The sequence below is a fragment of the Ptychodera flava genome, chromosome 11, assembly GCF_041260155.1.
Source record: "Ptychodera flava strain L36383 chromosome 11, AS_Pfla_20210202, whole genome shotgun sequence".
NCBI lineage: Eukaryota > Metazoa > Hemichordata > Enteropneusta > Ptychoderidae > Ptychodera > Ptychodera flava.
The window spans coordinates 30,676,579-30,697,500 of record NC_091938.1 but is presented as its reverse complement, the minus strand read 5'-3'; the positions used below and the strand labels follow the sequence as shown (position 1 = coordinate 30,697,500).

Sequence of the window (20,922 nt, the reverse complement as noted above, 5' to 3'; positions counted from 1 at the left end):
CTTATGGAGATATTGAAACAAAGGAACACAGAAAACTGACGAAACTTCCTTGACAGCATTTCAATATGTGGAAGCTAGAGAGCCCAGTTTCAACGATACGTGTGAAGGATTTTTACTATAAAAATTTAAAAAAATTGAAAGTGTGAACATTACTAAGTCATAGATTGTGCCCTGACACGTGACGTATTTAAAAGTTTCCTCCGCTCTGATGGGAACGGGAAACGAGACAGTATATCCGGACGCGCCTTTAACAGCGCCCTCACTCTTTCGGTTATTCAGCAACACAGTGGTTTTATACATTGTGTTGACACTTTAATGGTACCTGGATAGGCTGAGCAAACATTTGCCGACTCATAGCTCTCCAAAAGTGACGTACTTTATTTCCCTTGCGTCACAATGCTTAGGGCAAAGACATCAAAAAACGAGGGAAAACATTAAAATCAAAATTTCTAGTATGTGATTTACATTTTCTGTTGAATTCATGTAGAATACAGGTGAATACAGGTGGATAATCTTAGAAGATAGTGTACGACGTGAGAGCAGAGAATTAGGTAAACGAACGGATGATCCGAGCCGCTCTACATAAACCCAGTTATTAAACCATATGAAGACCCTTTGTGGTGTTCCCAACAGACTGAGTACCTCAGTTTACAAAGGACAAAGTCAGTACGATCACAAATGGTACACAAACCAACAAAGCTAACGGTTAGCTTCGACAAGAAGTGCACTTCCTTGAATGTGCTCTAGGTAGCATTTCACATAATATTATAACAGGAGATTTCCTTCTACTACTTCAGAAGTGATTTGTGTGGAAACAAATGCTTCATTTCTAACAAGAAGTGTTTCTGATTTTTCGGGTCGATGCTCATCACGCTACTTATAATCTGTGAATTTTTCATTCCTTGATGATATGAACTGTGATGTTTATGGTGGTGATGCCAAGGAAAAAGGAAATGATAAGAAATGAGGGCATTAATAAATTCATATTACTACATTACGATTTTCACATGCGTTAGTTTTATTTTGCTTCGTACAAAACACATAAAAGTAAGATTAACGTAAAGATTTAAGGAGGTGTGTTACTTTAAAAATTAACTGAAGTGCGACAACAATTTAAGACACCTCTTGTTAACGGCAATACTTGGTAAGAGCTGATGGTGTGTTTATTATGGTTTCCAAGAACTGCATGGACGTAGTTGTGCAATTTTAGAATTTTTATAAATTGTTCAGTACCCGTTTAGGAATCGGAGTGGCCCTACCCGCACCCCACCCCCAAATACGAAATAGACCACCCCTACAATGCACATTTATCTATGAATTGTTCACATGCGCAGACAGTCTGTAGAACAAAACTGCATCTCAGTGCATAAAGACCCTGTGGAAACTCAATATTTTGTGGTATCCATCATGAATTGTTCCAGTGTATGTTATTCTATAGTCATTGTGTATTTTCATACAGAATCTGGTATTATTCAGGTTTTATAAGGTCCTTGGAGAACATGCCAGATACTAATAGTTTGCAGCCATGATCGATTTGGAAGCACAAACGTCCTAATTCAATTAGAAGTTGCCATAAAATCCCACGGCATCATCATACCCCTTACATTGATATAGCCACCATCAGTGACAAGAGGACGAGCGATGCTGTTCCCATACAAACGGACGATGCTTTCGAAGTGTGCTTGGTGGGTTGTACATCCACATCTGGTGGGAAGAAAAACAAGTACTTTATTTAAAAGTCTATTATTTCGATTGATATTCAATATATTTACTTCAAAGAAAAATCTGCTCTAATATATGATGTATAAGAACCATTAGGACTTAATACGACCAATGGCAATAAAAATAGGCTCACCAGATCCATCCATTGACTTTATTCCCTATAACGATCCGCAATTTTTCTTTATATTATTTTTGCTATTCGAAAGATCGTGGATTGTTTTAAAGTTCTACAAACATTGAACCTCACCAGTAAGTGCTTTGAGTTGAGGAAAGAAATCGTTCCAGAATGCACACTCAGTTGCCCTCACAGCGGCCGCCATCTTTGATTCGGTGGATAGCTCCAAATACGTCATGTTTGGCATAATGAACTCCGTCCAGTCAGTGCGTGTATTTTCTGTGTCTGGTATATTAGGATTTCTGTTGGAACATCAAATATTCAAAAATTAAAATTAAAATAAAACTGATTCAGAGAACATTTTGCACGCGATGTATTTCGTCCACATCTTTAAGGCTGGTATCTTTATAGTACGGAGTTTGACAAAGAGGGCGACAGTAAGAAAATAGTGAAATTATAGGAAAATATTTCCTGGAAATTTTATGGGATATCAAAAACACCAACCAAGGAACATAATTATATTTTGCGATGCTTGACACTCGCACTTGCAATTTCTCTCTTCTCATTTAGGCCATCAAACACATTTTCTGCGCCTTTTTACGCGGAATGCATGTACCTATATGTACACATCAGTGATTCCATCAACTAATTGCGTTTTCGTTTTGAAATGATAACCTTCAAGATGATACGATGTTTTGTTTTAAAATTTACATGTAAGCCATGTTAATTCATGGCGTGCAGCTGAAAGGATGACAAACAATTGACAATTTTCTCGGCAAAGTCGGAGATCTTTAAGGTAGGATGCGCCTCGGGGACATAGAGTCGACTCTCAAATTTCTACAATTCTTGTCTGATCTACCACTTGTAGGGGGCTCATTTTAAAGCTATTGGTGTGAGAAAAATTTCCACCGTCTTAAATTTTAAATATTCAATTTTTTTTTCCGTAGAGTTAACACAGGGGTGGCGGCCTTTTGAATTTCAAATATCGGTAGATCTTGGGTATTTGTTTCTGTGGTACCAAAATTTGCTCTGTGACCACTGGTCTTTGTTCTTGATTTTGAACGAGAATGGTCGGAAGATTCCCTGAGGAAATTTCTAGTAAAAGTTTCTCTCACTTTCGAGGGGCACACTTCCTCAACAGCCTACTCTCATACAAACAGTTAGTGTTTGTAGCAGTGTCTGAATCGCCTTACCTGCTCTTGGCAAAATTTGTCCAGTACTTGATAATGTTCATGGTCAACTTCGCTTCTGTGTCAGTTAAGTTCCAATTGAGACGAGGAAAGCAATGCCAGCAAAATACATACGGCAAATCTTCGGCGTGAGTAGCACCAGACCACGTGATCCCAAAGAACGACTTAGAGGGCCAATGGGTGAAGTGATAACGATAAACAGTTGCTCCTGAATTTGCATATGCGCGAGCGTAAGTTTCCGTCGGACACACGAACATTTCATCTCCAAAGGCTTGACTGAAGCCATGGCGGTAATTTGCATTTGGATTTGGCGCTGTCTCCCAGTCAGTGTACATGAAATAGATTGATTCCATCAGAACCTCGTTTTCAAGCTGACCGTAGTTGTACAAGCGAGCTTGGAGCAGAGCCTCAAACTCTTCTTTGCTGACGTAAGGATCCGTTTGATTGGCCCACTCACGATGAGCAAGGTACACCTGGTACATTCCTTCATCACCATTGGCACCGAACATAGCGTCCACTCTGTTGAAAGACCCGTCCTTTAAAATGTCTGCAGGATTCTTCGGTATGATGTCGCCGTCAACCACTGGTAGAAAAGCTCTTTCATTGTCCCCAACGATGCCGGTGACCTTAAATGCGAGAAAAAAAATGTACGTCTTCCAATTCATAAAAGAGTGCATATTTAAATTTACTTTGGACAAAAAATGTGACCGTTGGCATCTGATGATGTTCTGCAAGCAATAATATGGCGGCAGTAAATTTCCTTCCCAGCCAGTCTTTGAAGTTGATAAGGACAAATTAATGGGGAATTAACCAAGTAATTTCTTTAAGTTGTAAAATCATTGAAGTGGTTGATAAAAGTTTTGGGCACTGCAAAGATTTCTAGTTCACATTTTTACCTTTTAGTCCGTTTCATTTACACACATATACACATGCGCAACCGACACGTTTGTCTATGAGCACTTGACCACTTTTCAAATGACGTCATCAAAGATTCGGCTGACGTATGCCAATGAATTCAATCCGGTAGTACTGAGGACTTACAAAAACTACTTCGTTAACCATACTGTGGTTGTTAGGACACTATAAGTTATTGTATTGTTCCTTTTGGCTATGGGACTTTTTAATTTATTATTCATGCCAGGGTTTTACCCCTACGACATTATCGAATTTTTACAGACTACATACCTGTCCCTGGGCACGAACCAAATCTTCTACTCCTACGTCACGCAAACATTCTACCAGTTTTTCACTTCCTCCCACGTCACAGTTGACAAGAGAACCTAAGGCGTGAGCACGTGCATTCATCTGCTCAAAATCCGTTTCAAGAAGTGTCGGGCTAATGGCTGTCCCACTCTGCAAAGAATTAACGTACCATGCACACATTTGACGAATCAAGAAAACAACTTAGAAGCGTGCCCTGGTTCTTTCAGTTTTACGGCGGTCATGTGCGATTTCTTCTTTTCGATTCGTCGTTAGAATAATATTTTACTCAGCAGCTCAGTAGAACTTTCACAATTTCGAACTTTCGATGTTTCGGTTTCCATCCACTTCTTATTAAAAGCCTTCCCACAGTACCCTAAGCTGCTAAAATATTGCACATCTCATAATTAAAAGCAAACGTTTCTCTAGAAGCCACTGCATCACCGACTCTATCAGCCCTGGAGTAAATTACAGACCTTGTGACAATAGTGTGTCATGTTAGCAACAGCATAATCATCAATACATCCTAAATGGAATGATATGCGAAACAAAGTTTCATCCGTTTGAGGGCGCTCTGCCACTCTGGATTACAAGCACCACGTCATATTCGGATTTAAGGCCAAAGGTAAGGCATTAGTCCAGGAACTCTTTACATTAAATATGGGTTCGAGAAACTGAAGCAGATTATACACTGCTTTTCTTTCTATATCGTAGCCCGCTGCATAATTGAAGTAAAGTAAAATTTCTTTTTGCATCTAACTACATGGTTTTGATCTCAGTTGGTCAAGAGACCATCTTTTAGCTTCATTTTATAATCGTGAATGTAATGACAAATATCTCTAAAAGTTGAAAGCATGATCCTCTTAAAGACATCGATCGTTATGTCAAGATGTTAATATTTGCAGAGTCGGAGATACATGGTGATAACAACTCTCTACGGTTTCTATATAGGCCTAAAGTAAGGGAGATTCTACTGGATATAGAGGGACGGACAATCGCTCGGACGGACACGTGACGAAATGGATGAAAACTGACTGATTGGTATTTAGACTATTTTATCATGCGACAATTGCACAGGACACTATCTTGAATCGCCTCAAATCAGCTGAGTTTTCTTATCAGAGGTCCGTGTGAGAAATACATCCTTAAAATGGAAGAGTATAACATTTCAGAGATCGTTTTAAAACATGGTACCGATTTAAGGTGTCTTTATTATTCTGGATGTGCCTACACTTGTACAGTATGTACATTTTCGCACCAAGTAGAATACCAACTGCCTCCAATAGTTCTAGATAATATTGTCCATTTACCTGAGTGATGGCCCTTGCAAACAACCCGTTGCTCTTCGGCGATATTAAATGAACACCAACACTTCCGGCACCAGCGCTTTCACCAAATATGGTCACATTTCCAGGATCACCGCCAAATGCTGTATAGTTATGTCGGGATAGATATGGATCACTTTATGGAATACGCCCCTAATTTAATATTGTATTTTGTCGTCAGAGTTTCAATATGTTGCTGCCTCGGTTGTCTTGATGAAGTGTTCCTAAATTCGTCTACAATGCAGCTATGTTTGTTGTTAGTTTCAATTTTTCTGTGATATAATCGCAGTTAAATTTGTTTGCGATTTACAGTATTTTATTCTGATTATGCATCTATGATTATGCCATTTGTGGATGTTAACCTTCCTACCAGTTGAACAAAACAGAAACAGAATTAATGCTATGATGTCACTGACCGGCTATGTTGTCTTGTACCCACTCAAGTGCCATCGCCTGGTCCATAATACCGTAGTTGCCCCTGGAAACCGAATCACCTACAGAATAGAATTCCAAGTCATACCGAACAACGTCAATTATAGAAGTCAAAAAGCCTCGTTGCAAGAAAGCTATTTCAGCGTTTTAGCTTGTCAGTTTTCTCTTGCATATATGTGTAGCATTATAGGTCTGAAATCCGTACGCATATAGCGGAATTTGCCTTTCTTCTTCGTTGGATACGATAGCAATCCCCCTGGAAGGTTGGGGGGGGTTTACTCTTGGTATTTTCGTACGGGTGTCTGGCATCCAAGTTGAAAACACCTACCCATGCGTATTCCAAAAATATGACCCATTGTTAGGGATTTGCTTTATAAATTTTGGGAATTTTCACATTTATCCTCTTGCAGGTGAAAGATTTCCTAAGCATGGGACATTTGCTTTGTTTTCAACCCATGGTAAGGTTTTTCGGATGAAAATGGACCATGTTTTAGGGATTTTTTGGTGAAAAAGTGATCCATTCTGGCAGCACATACCCGTACATCACTTTTATTGGAGTACCCCCGGGAATCGATCACACAATCGAGACATATGTCATGAAATCTCTCTCTCTCTCTCTCTCTCTCTCTCTCTCTCTCTCTCTCTCTCTCTCTCTCTCTCTCTCTCTCTCTCTCTCAAAACATGGTACGTACTTGTACTGAGAAAGCCAAGCGCCCCTAAGCGATACTTGATGGTTACGACAATAACATCGCCTACACTGGCCAGTGCGGAACCGTCGTAAAGGCTTTCTGATGGTCCTGCGTTGTCTACGTAACCACCGCCATGGATCCACACCATCACTGCAGCTGGTGTTGCCTAGCAATGAGCAGATAAATAGTGAACACGTTTATCATTTACGGCACTAATCAAATTTCACATGTTTAAGAAAAGCGATGTAACAAATCATTTAGAAAGGTATGTATTTATTTTGGATTTACAGGGACTAAATTTTCTGTTGTATTAACTTCTTTCAAAAAGTTCTGCCGATGTCTGTTTGTACTGTTTGTAAATTATTGGACTCTCTGTTTCAGAAAGTTGTTCGCTTAAAGTGTCTCTAATATCTAATCCAGTCGGATAATACAAGATCTGTTTTACTGTAAGTAGTGGTGCTCGCAAAGAAAGCATTTTCATCTAATTGACTGATTATTCGTTGCATGGATTTTCCTCAGGTGGGCCGTCGGAAGAAGGTGTAAAATGGAGAAAATATGAATGGTCCTATATGCGCAGATGACGTGGTTTTGCAATGTTTATTAATATATTAATCAAAGGCTTTGGTGAAGTGGTATCAGAGTATGATGAGGCTGGGTGACGTATCTTTGAAGACACATCTTATTGCACTATTTGTGAAAACGATGATACTGATATTCATCGGATGGTTCATTTATAAGACGTTTCATAAGACACAGACGATGGCGAATAAGAACCGATGTCACAGTGCAAAAATTATATGCATTCCTTCAACTTAAATGACTAGACTGAGATTTGTAATTGGGCTGTGTTGTGTCTTTAAATTTTCAAAACCTCGGCACTATGAAGAACTTCATTCATATGGTTGAAATTTGAAATAATTATGGAAACCTATTCCAACATGAGATAAAACATGATTGATCGCCAAGGTTCGTCCTTTTCTATATTACCTTACATGTATACATGTATCCTTTATCACGGTCCCTCCACTGAGGGACCTTGATTTAACTTTTGTGACCCGTTTTTGTTCCAATATACGCTTCTATGAATTTACGCTTCTATGAATTTACACTCCTCACTGTTTAAGGGGTTTCTAAGCCTGACAGTTACTTCCATTATATTGCTGCCGATATTTTTTGAACTTTTAAAACTTTAGAATAGATAATTGTTACTGGAAAATGTCACCGTCAAGTTCAACTATTTTCTTTACAGAAGATGCCGTCCTGTTTGCAAAAATGTGACAAGAAGACCAAAGAGGACATTTAGACATTTCTGCACAAAATTTTAAAAAAATGATTTAAGTAACTAGGATATTTCTCAAGAAACAATTGACTTGACTGCATTAGAAACTTGGCTGTTTGTAGCGCTTTCAATCATGGACAGTGGCGTGACCTCTGCTCCGCTGTCTACACTATTTTGCAGTGCATGAAGTTTACCTGTAAACGGACACGCCCTGACCAGACGTAAATAATCTTGTACTTACTAAAGATTGTGGAACGAATACATTCAAATGCAAGCAATCTTCACTTCGGTCTTGTGCCTCCAAAGGAGGCTGCATTCCCGGGACGTGAAATATCACCTGCGGACACATCGGTCTGAAATGTGTAGCGTTGTAAACTCCGGTTAACACCTTCTTCACTGGCGCCTTGAAGCGGAGGTCGCCGACCGGTGGTTCAGCGTACGGTATACCGCGGTACACGTCGACTTTTTTTTGGATTGCAAATTCAGCAAACTCGAAGTCGACAGTTTCGCCAAATATAGTGGCGTTATTATCGGTCACAACCGATGGATCCTGTGCCGCAATCGTCGCCAAAATCGTACAAAGTATCACTCCTTTTTGAAATGCAAAGACATTACGCTGTGAAGCCATAGTTGCACTCGATGTCTACCATAACAGTGATCAAATATTTGCTTCTCTCAAGCTTTCAGTACGACTTAATTCACCAACATGAATACCTGAAGATTTGGTCAAGCGTGTCTTCTAACCTCGTTTACAATACGGGGTCAAGGACATCGGACTCAATGGTTTGAATCATAGGCGCTTCGATCGTCGCTTCGCGACGCTTCGCGAAGCCCCTGTGATACCGGGCTGTGATACGACAAGTAATAGCGTTGATCGCGATTTTGGGTTTGTTACTAAATATAGCTGCACGCGCGCGACTTTCGTACAAAGCTGAAATTCGGACAGATTTTGTGTTGTATGCGCGGCTGTTGTTGCAGCTTGTAGTCTCAGTCATCAATTCATACGAATAAGTGTGACGCTAAATAGCCATTCTAACACTCGCAGGTTTTATTTTCGTCGTTTATGCGGAAAATGCGGGCAAATACATATTAATGAGGAGAACAGTGACGTCATTTGCGATCAGCGCTATTACTGGGGGATTCGCGAAGCGACGATCGAAGTGCCTGTGGTTGTATATGTTGTACGAGATGGATAAAATCGAAGGATATTCAGTGTTGTTGTTTATGTTTACTGTTTCGCTGTCGTTGTGGGACCGTGATGTCCGGCAAATAAGGGACTGGACACAAATTACAGGGGGGGGTGGGCCGGTGTTTTTTGGGGGTGGGTCGCCATTTTTCGCGCAAGCATTTTTGAAGGGTCATAAAATTTTGTGCAAGCCTATGGGGGAGGGTCACCTTTTTTCATGCATCAAAGCTGAAATTGCATGTGCACGTTATGGAATACTGAAAAAAGAAAAAATACCTCCTGGCACTTTCATTTCTGCCATTACCATTTTCGGCGCGCCCTTTGGGCGCAAATTTCAGGTATAATAAACAATGTATTGATGATCCAAGCAGCCACATTGATTAAGTTGTCATGATTTCTACTTATTCAACACTATTGTGCATAACTGTCCCCTATAATGACTCTTTCAATAACAATTTGGGAGATTACTTATTTGACATCATTCTCCCATTGACAATACATTGGGTATAGGTCGGTGTCAAACGTTCATGTCGCTGTATGTACATTTTTTAATTTTTTGAGGACATCGACAGAATACAAACTGTTCAGAATAGTGCATAGTGTCATCAATAACAACTGGAAGCTTCAGGTCGAACAACTTTTGAATAACAATTTAGGATCAGATAACCTATGAGTTATTTGTAGTTTCTTCATAGCCTACAATGTATAGTGAATCAACATTTTGGTGAAATTCCAAAATCAAATTTCTTGCACAACCATGGACTTGAAACCACTCTAGTCTAATCATGAATATTAATACTAATAATTAGGTGTGCATAAATGCACAGGTTTACCAAGTTTTGTATTGGAAAAAAAATTATTCATAGTTTCATCATAGACTGCCATGTATAGTGAATGGACATTTCAGTGAAATTCAAAATCAAATTTCTTGCACACCATTGACTTGAAACTACTCTAGTCTAATCATGAACATTAATACCAATAATCAAGTGTACATAAATGCACAGATTTTCCTATTTTTGTATTGGAAAAAAATTATTCATAGGTTTCATCATAGACTGCCATGTATAGTAATCGACATTTAAGTGATATGCCAAAATCAAATTTCTTGCACAACCATTGACTTGAAGCCACTCTAGTCTAATCATGAACATTATACCAATAATGACTGTACATAAATGCACAGATTTACCTATTTTGTATTGGAAAAAAATTATTCATAGGTTTCACCATAGACTGCCATGTATAGTGAATCAACATTTCGGTGAAATTCCAAAATCAAATTTCTTGCACACACATGGACTTGTAACCACTCTAGTCTAATCAAGGACATAAATATCAATAATCAAGCATACATAAATACACAGATTTGCCAAGTTTTGTATTTAAAAAAAATTATTCATAGTTTCTTCATAGACTACAATGTATAGTAGATCAACTTTTGACAGAAATTCCAAAATCAAATATCTTGTTCACATGTGCACTTGTAAACAACCCATGCTAATCAAGTATATCTATATCAGTTATTGAACATCTGTATATGAACAGATATAGCTAGTTTTATACTGGGAAAATACACGTTCGTAGTTTCTTATAGTCGACTACATGTATAGTGAATCAACATTATCGATGAAATCTAAAAATTACATTTTTTGTACAGGCATGCACTTTTTACCTGCCACTTCAAGCAAAGTACATTTACATGAATAACACACATATGATTTGATATTTTTTGGACAACGCATAATATCGGCCACATTTTGCCTTTCTTTCAGGAGGGCAACTTAAAAAGTATAGCAAGTCAGAAGGGGGTCTTTAACACATTGCGGGTTTTTTTTGGGGTATTGAGTAACAGGGGAGGGTCACTTATTTTCAAGCACGGATAAGGGGGAGGGTCACTAATTTTGTGCATGAACTTTTGAAGGGTCACTATTTTTTACGCAGCGTTTTTTCGAAAAACACCGCCCCCCCCCCTGTAATTTATGTCCAGTCCCTAACGCTGGCCTAGTTGCATCAATAAACATTAGGAACGGCAATTCCTTGCTAGTTGCTAGGGCAAAACAGGCAAAAAACATACCAAAGCGTGCCACCATCTGCATTGGTGCTCAAAATTATCAATTACAGTACACTGTTTCATACGACAATCAGAACTCGTCAATCAAGCGGATCAAAACCAGACACGGAGATTTAATCGGCAGTTGTCTTTCACCTCTCACTTAGTACTTGGTTCTTCTAAATCTTTGCCACAGAAAATGAAAACGCCTGGAAAGTGACAGACTTTGCACAAACTTTCCTCGAGAAAACGTTCAACCATTCTCTTTCAAAATAAAAATCGGGGGTCACTGAGCAAATTTAGGTATTGGAGAAACAATTTTTCCGAATTTTTCGATATATTTGAAATTCAAAACGGCCGCTATCGCTGTGTTAACTGTATGGGAGAAATAAAATTTCCCATTTTCACAAAACTAATCCGGTGAAAACTGTATTTACTCCAAGAGCTTCAAAATAAGCCCAAACAACTCCATAAGTGCTGAGCCAAAAGACAATTGTAAAACTTCGAGAGTCCCAATATCTGTCCTCGGAGTGTACTCTGGCTACATTGAAAGCACTGGTGGACAACTAAGCCAACAGTTCTTTGACAGGTTCCTAAAGTGTACGTTACTCCATAAAACAAGGGTTACACTTAGAGCTTTAAGTTCAGAGTGCCTGTGTTACTCATAGAACACTGTGGCAGGGTACGCTCGGACATATATACAAAATACACAAATAATTTTTAGCAGTGCACATTTGTGTCATTCTTGTATAAAAATCCGTTGTACAACACAAAATCGGTATCTTTTGTCGTCTTTTGTCTCAATATGATGTTTGATACAGCCACAGCAAAGCATTATGGGATAACTGGGAAAAGGTTTTACATTTTACATCACATCAATCATCAATCCATATGGGATAACCGGAAAATTGTCTAGTACTACTGGTGATTTTACATCAGATCATTCATTAATCCAGCTTTCACAGTGCTCTTCATACTAGGCAACTTAAAAACACTCTTTGCAACAGCGAATTTTATTTTACACATTTTTATTGGCAGGTTTTTGTATCCATTTACATGTACAATGTACATAAATCCATTGAACCGAGCTTGAAGATTGCCTACACTTCTGTGTTACAATGAAGTACAGTGTATGCAGGGTATCCACACCCATACTTGCTTCAGAATGGAATATCCCTATTGTATTTCCATAACAGAAAGCCCAATCTACAGGAAATGGGTGGTGAAAGGCCAGTTATACTGTCCAAGTGTGCCATGAATGTGAGAAAACTGGAATTTAATCTTTGATTTTTTGTTTTGTTTTTTCAGTGTGCTCTGAAAGCTCCATTTTCATTCAATATATCTACACGTGCAAATGTCAAAGTTTGTTTGTTTTACTTATTTTTCAACTTTTTGCCCCAAACCGTCACTTTCCTATGGCATTCATTATTTACACTAATTTTGCACACAGCTACAGCTTTAAAATATGCAACAACAGCACAGTACAGTACAAAGATTTAATTCCACCCTGTTGGACAGAATATTTTGGCCATTACACATTTTATGGCAAAAAAACTCAAGAAACACTCACTTAGTACATGGACTGCCCAAAGTAACAATTTACATACATAAACTCAATTTAAGCAGCATAAAGTATATATATAAACTAAAACAGAAAAAGTCAACAAACTTAAAACAACAAAGTTATTTACAATTTGTACATGCAACGTTTATCTTTTGTAAATAATTTATAACAATGACTTTATTTGGAGTCCTTTGGGTTCATGAATTCAGCATTTAAATTATGCATGTCACGTGACTTCTTCTGACCAATCAGATCAAATATTAGATAACCCGATTTAAATTAAAAAGTAATTCATTCTCAATAAAATGGCCATGGATAAGAAACTGACGTACCAATATTTGGCATCACAGTGAGAATTAAACAATGGAAATTTACATTTCCCAATTGAACAATGGAAATTTACATTTCCAAATTGAACAATGGAAATTTACATTTCCAAATTGAACAATGGAAATTTACATTTCCAAATTGAACAATGGAAATTTACATTTCCCAATCTTCATAGACATGTCAACTTTGTTCAGAAAGACAGCACCAAGAAAATCTAGATCAAGTTACGAAATCTGCAGTACCTTTTATAAGCAGCATGATTTGAAAATCTGTTTCTAATTAACAAACAGAGAATTAATTACACTTTATAATTTTTTCACTTAAAATTACAGCAATGCCATGCCAACTATTCCCTGCAACTGCAGCGTAAATATTATCTTACTTACACTATCATACTATCTGGCAATTTTTTGTGACAATTATTAAAAATTTCCTTTGCAAACTGCGGATTAGGGTTTCTAGTATTTATGCACAGCCATGTTAAACAGATCTTGACAGTGAAATGCAACTGATTCCCTGGAAATTCGTTGCTGAAATAGTTGACACTAGTGGAAGTTAAACCACAATTCTGGCATGCTCTTTGGAATATCAACAATAAATAGGTAATTCAATATCGGTTCATTTCTTGTAAAGAAAATGATGAAAAATGAAAATGACAATGGTGGGTTGTTGAATTTAAACTTGTATGCAATATTCAAAATGTGAACTTCATAATGATCATATTTTTGGCCCAACTTTCAGCACAGCATGCATAAACATTCACAAAAAATGCATATTTCTTTGAAAACACATTACCATTAGACTAAGCCTGTAATAAACTTCAAACTCTGCCTTGTTTTAAAGCTGATCTCAATATTTTAAAAACAAACACTATGATTGACAAAATAGTGTTGAAATTGTTAGTGCTTGTACTTCAAATCATATACGTGCGCACTTCTACAGGATACTAGTAGTTAAAAGGTCTGTTCTGTAAACACTGTCATACATGTGCGTGTTCGGGCGAATTCCATGATACCAACAAGTTAAACACCATATTTTGATAGTTGATATGATAATCATGCTTCTGTCAGTGTCTCTCCTGTGAAATCATGTCTTATAAAGAGTTCTTAAAATCCCTGTTAACATTCACAGAATGTTCAAATAAATATTTCAAAACTTCAACCAGATAATTCTGATATAGTCGGTTTCAATTCATGAAAATTTTAATGAGATATCCACGTGGTAAATTTCTGATAAACGATTGGTGTAAGATATGTTCACATATTCCATGAAATTTTTAATTGCCGATTAGACTTTTATGCATGACTTAGATTTCATTAAATTCGATTACCCTGTTTGGCACCAATTCACAGACAGAAATCTGATTTGATAAATAATTTATGTTAATGAGCATACACAAGAAGCAGAGAGATAGTTTGCGCACATAAAGTCATCCTTGAAAACTTCTACTGAAAGACAGACAATGAATTAGTGATTGATTTTGGGTTGGGAATTGTTTGAAAACCTGATTCATAAAATCTTATATAAAACACTATTCTAGCTAACAATTCTTTGCAATAAAACAAGCTATATCTTGGAGTGTTTTTCTTTGAAATTGTCTAATCTATTCCAGCATATTCCGTACAACATTATGGCACACTTCCCCGACTGTAGTTTGCACAACTTTAGACAAAAGAAAACAGATCTTCGCCATTCACCAATGTATTCACAGAAAGTGTCAGACTTTAAAATTGAGAACAAATCTGAGTTTCCACTCGCAAGAGTAACCACAACACTTACGGAAATTCCAGCAAAACATGATGTAATTTACACATTTGCATGAAATCTAACACAGGTGAGGGGCATTAAGTAATGTGTTCTTTTGAAAAAAGAATGGCTACACACTGGTTTTAAACTTCTGCATGGAACAGTGAGTATAGGCAAATATTACAATACCAACTCTTTCACAAAGGTGGGGAGTGTTCTTCAAGAAGTGATTGTCTCTTTGGATGCTGATAAAATTTCTCAGCAATCAGGTTTTGTTACCAGGAATCTATGTTTTTCTGAGTCTATATGCAAATGAGGACATTGATATAAAGAGGCAAGGAAAACACATAGCTTACAAAGGCAGGGGTATATACCAAGTACCTGCACTCAAATGACTTGTTAAAGAATGGCATGGCTCCCTCTATGGTAATAATATTGTACCTTTTGTTTTTTATGTTGTTTTGCTTTCTGAGAGTAAAAAGTAAATATAGGATTGCACACAAAACGTTCAGCACACATACGCACAGAAATACACAAGGGTTTCAACGAAAATGTTTTGAACATAAAAACTTGAATCTAAAATTGCATGTTTGCTGTAATAGAAATTACAGTTGACACATGCACATGTTATGCAAAATATCTTGTCTGAAGAAACTTCAACATATTGGAAGGTTGTCAATTGGTTCTTGATGACCTCAATTGCATTTATTACTGTTCATCATTGCCACAACACAATGATTTTCAGTCTTTTGGAAATTCCTCCTCTGAAACGTATCAGAAGCCCATCTGACCTCTGACCTCCATCCACTGTCTCACTTTCTGAACTGAACAGTTATGCAAATCAGCATTGCAGGGTGTACACAGTTACAGAATCGGTCCTTTTCTCATTGATTTGAAAGCCAGCGAGCCCGACAGCATTGCAATAGGTCCACTGACGACATGTCCGCTTTGTGAGCTGGTGGTCTGTTCAGTCGTGACTGGCATTGGCAGCGTACTACTAACCGATGACATACGGGTGGATACGGACGTCGTCATTGTTGTCTGCGTCGTCGCGACATTTGAAACGCCCATGTTCCTAAGTTTGTCAACCAGACTGAACCTCGCAGACTGCGTGGAGGCTGACGTGAACGGAGCTGCACTCATCCGCGGTCCAGACATGATAATGCTGCGCTGGATGATTCCACTCTTTGATGGGGAGGGAGCAGGGGGTGGGACAAGAGGGCTGACCACCTTCTCAGCTGTAGGTGACTTTTCTTTATCCATTTTTTCTGATTCATTGTCTGATGATAAAGGAGGTGTAATGGGTGATATACCCCTTTCTTGCAGAAGCCTTGCAAGTCCCACTGTCGTACTGAATGTCCTCGTTGCTTTCTCACTTAACGGAGAATCCAACTTTGGGTTGCATGTCACAATACTCTGCTTTGTTCCGGTGCTGTATCCATGGAAACAAAGAAAGAACATTTAGCTGAGGGCAATGATCTATTTCTCTACTGACATTATTAATACAAGTATTTATATATTCAAACATTAACATACACATTCTGTGCAAATAATTTTCCATCTAACCTCAATGTTGATTTGAATTTTGTTTTTTATGTTGTTTTGCTTTCTGAGAGTAAAAAGTAAATATAGGATTGCACACAAAACGTTCAGCACACATACGCACAGAAATACACAAGGGTTTCAACGAAAATTAATGACTTAATACACTGCGTAATATGTGGCATGTAATGTCAACACTGAAACACTTATCCAAAAGTTTTCATTGAGACAACTATCAAATCTTGTGAATACGGTGTAATGGAAGCAGATGATGATATTTTAGGATTGAAGTATAAATTTTCTAAATTACAGAATGAATGGCCAAACCTTTCTGACCAGAATTCTAACAGAGAGATCAAAGTTCATAGCTAAACACTTGTGCACGTACAAGTCTTTTGGTTTACAAACTATTCGTTTACACAAAGGTAACATAGAGTTTCTACTCAAAATCTGTATAACCCAACGTTTTGATATCCTTTTGACAAACTGTTATCCTTTTGATGAACCAGTCAAGAAATGTAGCTTTTGTAACTGTACAGAAATGCGTCCAAAAGTAAAGGCAAGATGCACATGTATATGCATGCTGTTTTTATTGCTTTGATCTGGGTCATTATTATCACCGAAAATGATACTAGTTTTTGAACTTGGTCATATTAAACTATGTAATATTCTTTGGTTCCAACATTTGAAAAAAACACCTCTCAAGACATTTCAACATTTCACCAACAGTAATATCTACTTTTACAAAATGAAATGTTGCTATCAACTCTGCAATATGCAAATATTTGCCCGAGACTTACATCCGGCACATGCGCAAGTGATGACCTATGACCTTTAAACTTGGACTTACTGTCTCAGGAACTATACTCACCTTCCAGTGACTTGGGTATTGTCATCGAGATGCAGTATTTTACTGTTTGTAAAAGTCAGAGTTGTATTTGTGTTTTCAAGCTTGCTTGGTGCTGTGTAAGGTGAACCTGCAGTGCAACAAACATCAGCTGTGGTTACTACTACGTTGCTAAGCACAAACACAGTTGCTAAGCATAAACATACAACGATTCTGCATCTAAAATATACCACACACACTGACACGGAGACTGGGGTGTTGATGCATGTTTGAGTAATGGTTGCCCTTGGTTACCAATCTACAGTCATAACATGCACTGCTCTAACAATACACTACTATTCTAGCTGTGTTAAAGGGCGGGTGATCTGATTGGTTGATTTAGGGCATATTGTAGACATATGCCAATCAGAAACCCTGTAAGTCACAACAACTTGTAGTTGCAGACATGGGGTTTCCAATTGGCTGATGTGACTTCAATGTATCTACCAATCAGAGGTCTTTATTTATGTAACCATTAGTATGGAAATATACAACCCTGATTCTGCTCAGTATTAATCACATTTAAATCACTGCATCCTTCAACGAGTGCCTTTCGTTTTCAAAAACAAATGGATATTTGTCATAAACAGTCATACACAGATTAGTGTGGTCTCTCACTGATTTTGTAAAGAATCACTGAGTAATAGATTATTATAATTTGAATTCTAAAATAGAATACATACTACACCAAAGTTAATAAAATTCTATAACATCTACATATAAGTTTATAAAGGTGCAACTTAAATCTCACATCTTAGTTATTACTGGGTGTGAGATTTTGGACAGTGCATATGTGTGTGTGTATGTGTCTGTGTGTGTCTGTGTATCTCTGTCAGTCAATGAAAATCCATTTTATCTGACATGCATCAATAATTGAGACAATACACAAATCCAAATTTCGTTCCCCATATACCACATCATACTTATATCGAGGTCAAAACTTAGAAAATATATTGAGAAAGAAGGACTGGACCTTTCCATGGGGAGATTTTAAACAGACCTAGCATGCAGTATATAGCAAAGTAAAGGATAGTCTACTTAAACCGTGGATAACAAATCATGATATGAAATAGGATTGCCATTCAGACCAAGAGTTAAGACCAAACCAAGAAAAAGCTAAAATACTGCAGTGAAGACTTACAAAGACTGGATGGTTCAAATGATGTTACAGACTTATTTCAAGGATGTACAGGAGACTTAATTAAATAGCAAGTGCACCAGCTAAGACCTTTGTCCATATGTGTACTTGCATAAGATTTAGAAGTAGATTTTCAGGCATTACCAAGTTCCATTACAAAATGCAGCACAAAAAGGATTATAATTTGAACTTGGACATCACCCCAATGCACCAAAAACTGTGGAACTATCTCAACCAACACCATACTTACTCACTTTGCGATCTACGTGGGCGGATGTGACGGCGCCTCCGTCCTACATAAGAATGGCATTAGCGAACTTTTGAGTTGTTTTGTGCCTGTATTATGTATGTTGTGTTATTGGCTTTACTGCAGAGGATGTGTTGCTGTTAGTATTAACCCTTTTCCTGCCAGACAGTAATAACTGTATCACTTCCCCATCAGCCAAGTCAGTAAAAAGCGGTATTGAGCCAAAACATGACGTATTTTCACCCACTTGGCTTGGTATGTTATAGCATCTTTTGTCGAAAAAAAATCAACTTTACAGTATTATGTTTTCAACAGCCTTCAAATGTACAGTATTATGTTAAAATACATCATATGGAATATGTTGTGTTTGATTAATTTTAACCATCTTGACCTGGTGGTGAAATATGGACTTGGCAGGAAAAGGGTTAAAGAAACTCAGTCAGTCTACCCCTTCCAGTGCCAAGTGTGTCGAATTAATTGAATGAGATGAAATCACATTTTCTCTTCATCCTACAATTGCTCTATGTACAGTGTGACACACTTGTATATGTAGCAAAAGAAACCAATCTGTTTATATCTCAGTTTAGAATTTACCAGTTTCATTTGCGTCATGTTTTATTGCACAAGTCTCTTTAGGATGTGATGGTTCAGATGAGAGAGTCTCTTTAACACAAAGAGTTCCCAGTGTTCATTTCGTAACCTTGTTGTTTGTGTGATGTTTTGACATTTGTAAAGGAAAAGCTGGGATTCTATGGGGAATGGAAGACTGTGGTAGGGAAGAAATGGCTTTATTCAAACAAGATACAAGAAATACCAAACACCTGATAACAAAAAGGGAAATACCAATTTATCATGATCACCAGCAGAAACCAAGAACCAACAAAAACGACCAAAATTACTCCCAAGGAGATTATCCTACCAAGAGAACTAGATCCGTCAAAACAATACCACAGCCATCATAAAACTGCCATAAAAACTTAAAATCCACAAATCTTTACGTGTATATTTGTCCTCATGAATACACTTCATAAACATTCAGCATAAACATGCAAATAGATGTAAGAACCGCTAAATAACTATTCATACATGCTAAGCACATAAAGATTAATCAAATAGTTCCTGCGCAATAGACAATTTCATGTCAACATCCTATACACATCCTATGGTATCCCAACACCATGCAATAGGTTTGATAGTTCTGCAGTGCAATATTGTCATCTATCTGCCTCAATTCCATGTACCAGTATTTTCCAGCTGGCATTTTTTCAGCCAATGACAATCATGGTAAGCAATACAGAGGCGATAATGTCTCTCACACTGGGTCAATATGCATCACATGACTAGCTAGAAAACACATGAGTGCATGATAAAATTTTGTATGACCTTTCAAAAGGGTCAATATATATATTGTGTGACTTGAAAAACAATGATTGAGTGGGCCAATACGACATTTACTCACTTGTAGTGACATTGCCGTCATCTTCAAACTCATCCAATGAAAATATTTCCTCTTCATGTTCCAGAGTTTTGTATCCCTTGACATAGATACCAGGCCTTGTGTCCAACATACTAGCCATGTCTGGCGTGGCCAGTCTCTGCCAGTGGTGTAAGGTCATTGACCCTGTCATAATAGGAAGCATTGATACACTGCAAATTAGCATGTGTCTGGTTTTAGTTGAGTCTAAGAACTTAGCTGGACAAACTGGAAGACTATGAAAAGTTTCATAAAGAATTGGAAAAAAGTGTAAATGAACTACAAAAGTTGGCAAAAGTGAACGATTGATATCAGAATTTGATGAATACAACAAACAGAACCAGTATGTTTTGCTTTAGCATTCATATTATTGCACTTTTTTAATGTGGAGCATGTTTTTTTTTTGTTCTTCATTTTATTTTAAACTAAAGATCTAGATGAAAAAACAAAGTTCAATATTCTGAATATCTACCTTCAATTGGTTTGACAATTTGCAGTTTCTCAGGAATGTAAGAACGGATTCCGAGTCCTGATGAGCTGGAAATTCCAGAATATTCTGAGAAGCTACCGACTGACATGATGCTCTCCGGGGATTTCCCGAGAGGCGTTGCCGTGCCAGAACTTTCCTTTCCACCGACTTCCACGTACTTCCTTTCAAACTCTTGGTTTTGTCTTCTCAGGGAGAGCCGACGGAGAGCAAGTTCAAGGTCATTGGAACCCGGGATTCCAGGACGACCAAGACGCCTCCTTGTACTGTGAAAGTCAAAGTTACCACGAAGTCATTACATATTGGCCTGTACATGA

General features: G+C 37.7%; 2 protein-coding genes across 21 annotated transcripts in view; both read right to left on the bottom strand.

Moving 5' to 3' along the window:
- Positions 1-1,000: 1,000 nt before the first annotated feature.
- On the bottom strand, positions 1,001-8,977 carry LOC139144079 (acetylcholinesterase-like). Its single transcript, XM_070714754.1, has 8 exons — positions 8,194-8,977; positions 6,677-6,839; positions 5,969-6,046; positions 5,538-5,656; positions 4,213-4,380; positions 3,031-3,653; positions 1,970-2,139; positions 1,001-1,704 (listed from the first exon to the last, which is right to left on the bottom strand). The coding sequence occupies exons 1-8, from the start codon at positions 8,578-8,580 to the stop codon at positions 1,601-1,603; spliced, it is 1,812 nt and encodes a 603-aa protein (XP_070570855.1). The 5' UTR covers positions 8,581-8,977; the 3' UTR covers positions 1,001-1,600.
- Positions 8,978-12,450: 3,473 nt separating this feature from the next.
- The window catches only part of LOC139144075 (trafficking kinesin-binding protein 1-like), an 89,961-nt gene continuing 81,489 nt past the window's right edge, over positions 12,451-20,922 (bottom strand). For 10 of the 20 annotated variants that reach the window (XM_070714746.1, XM_070714751.1, XM_070714737.1 and 7 more), the window contains 5 exons: positions 20,591-20,871; positions 20,104-20,265; positions 18,652-18,690; positions 17,245-17,350; positions 13,755-16,263 (listed from right to left, as the gene is read on the bottom strand). In XM_070714746.1, coding sequence (XP_070570847.1) covers positions 15,696-16,263; positions 17,245-17,350; positions 18,652-18,690; positions 20,104-20,265; positions 20,591-20,871 — 1,156 coding nt within the window. In that variant the 3' untranslated portion in view covers positions 13,755-15,695. Of the gene's footprint in view, positions 16,264-17,244; positions 17,351-18,651; positions 18,691-20,103; positions 20,266-20,590; positions 20,872-20,922 lie in introns of all 20 variants that reach the window. The other 10 variants (XM_070714749.1, XM_070714748.1, XM_070714750.1 and 7 more) reach the window with 2 other exon arrangements.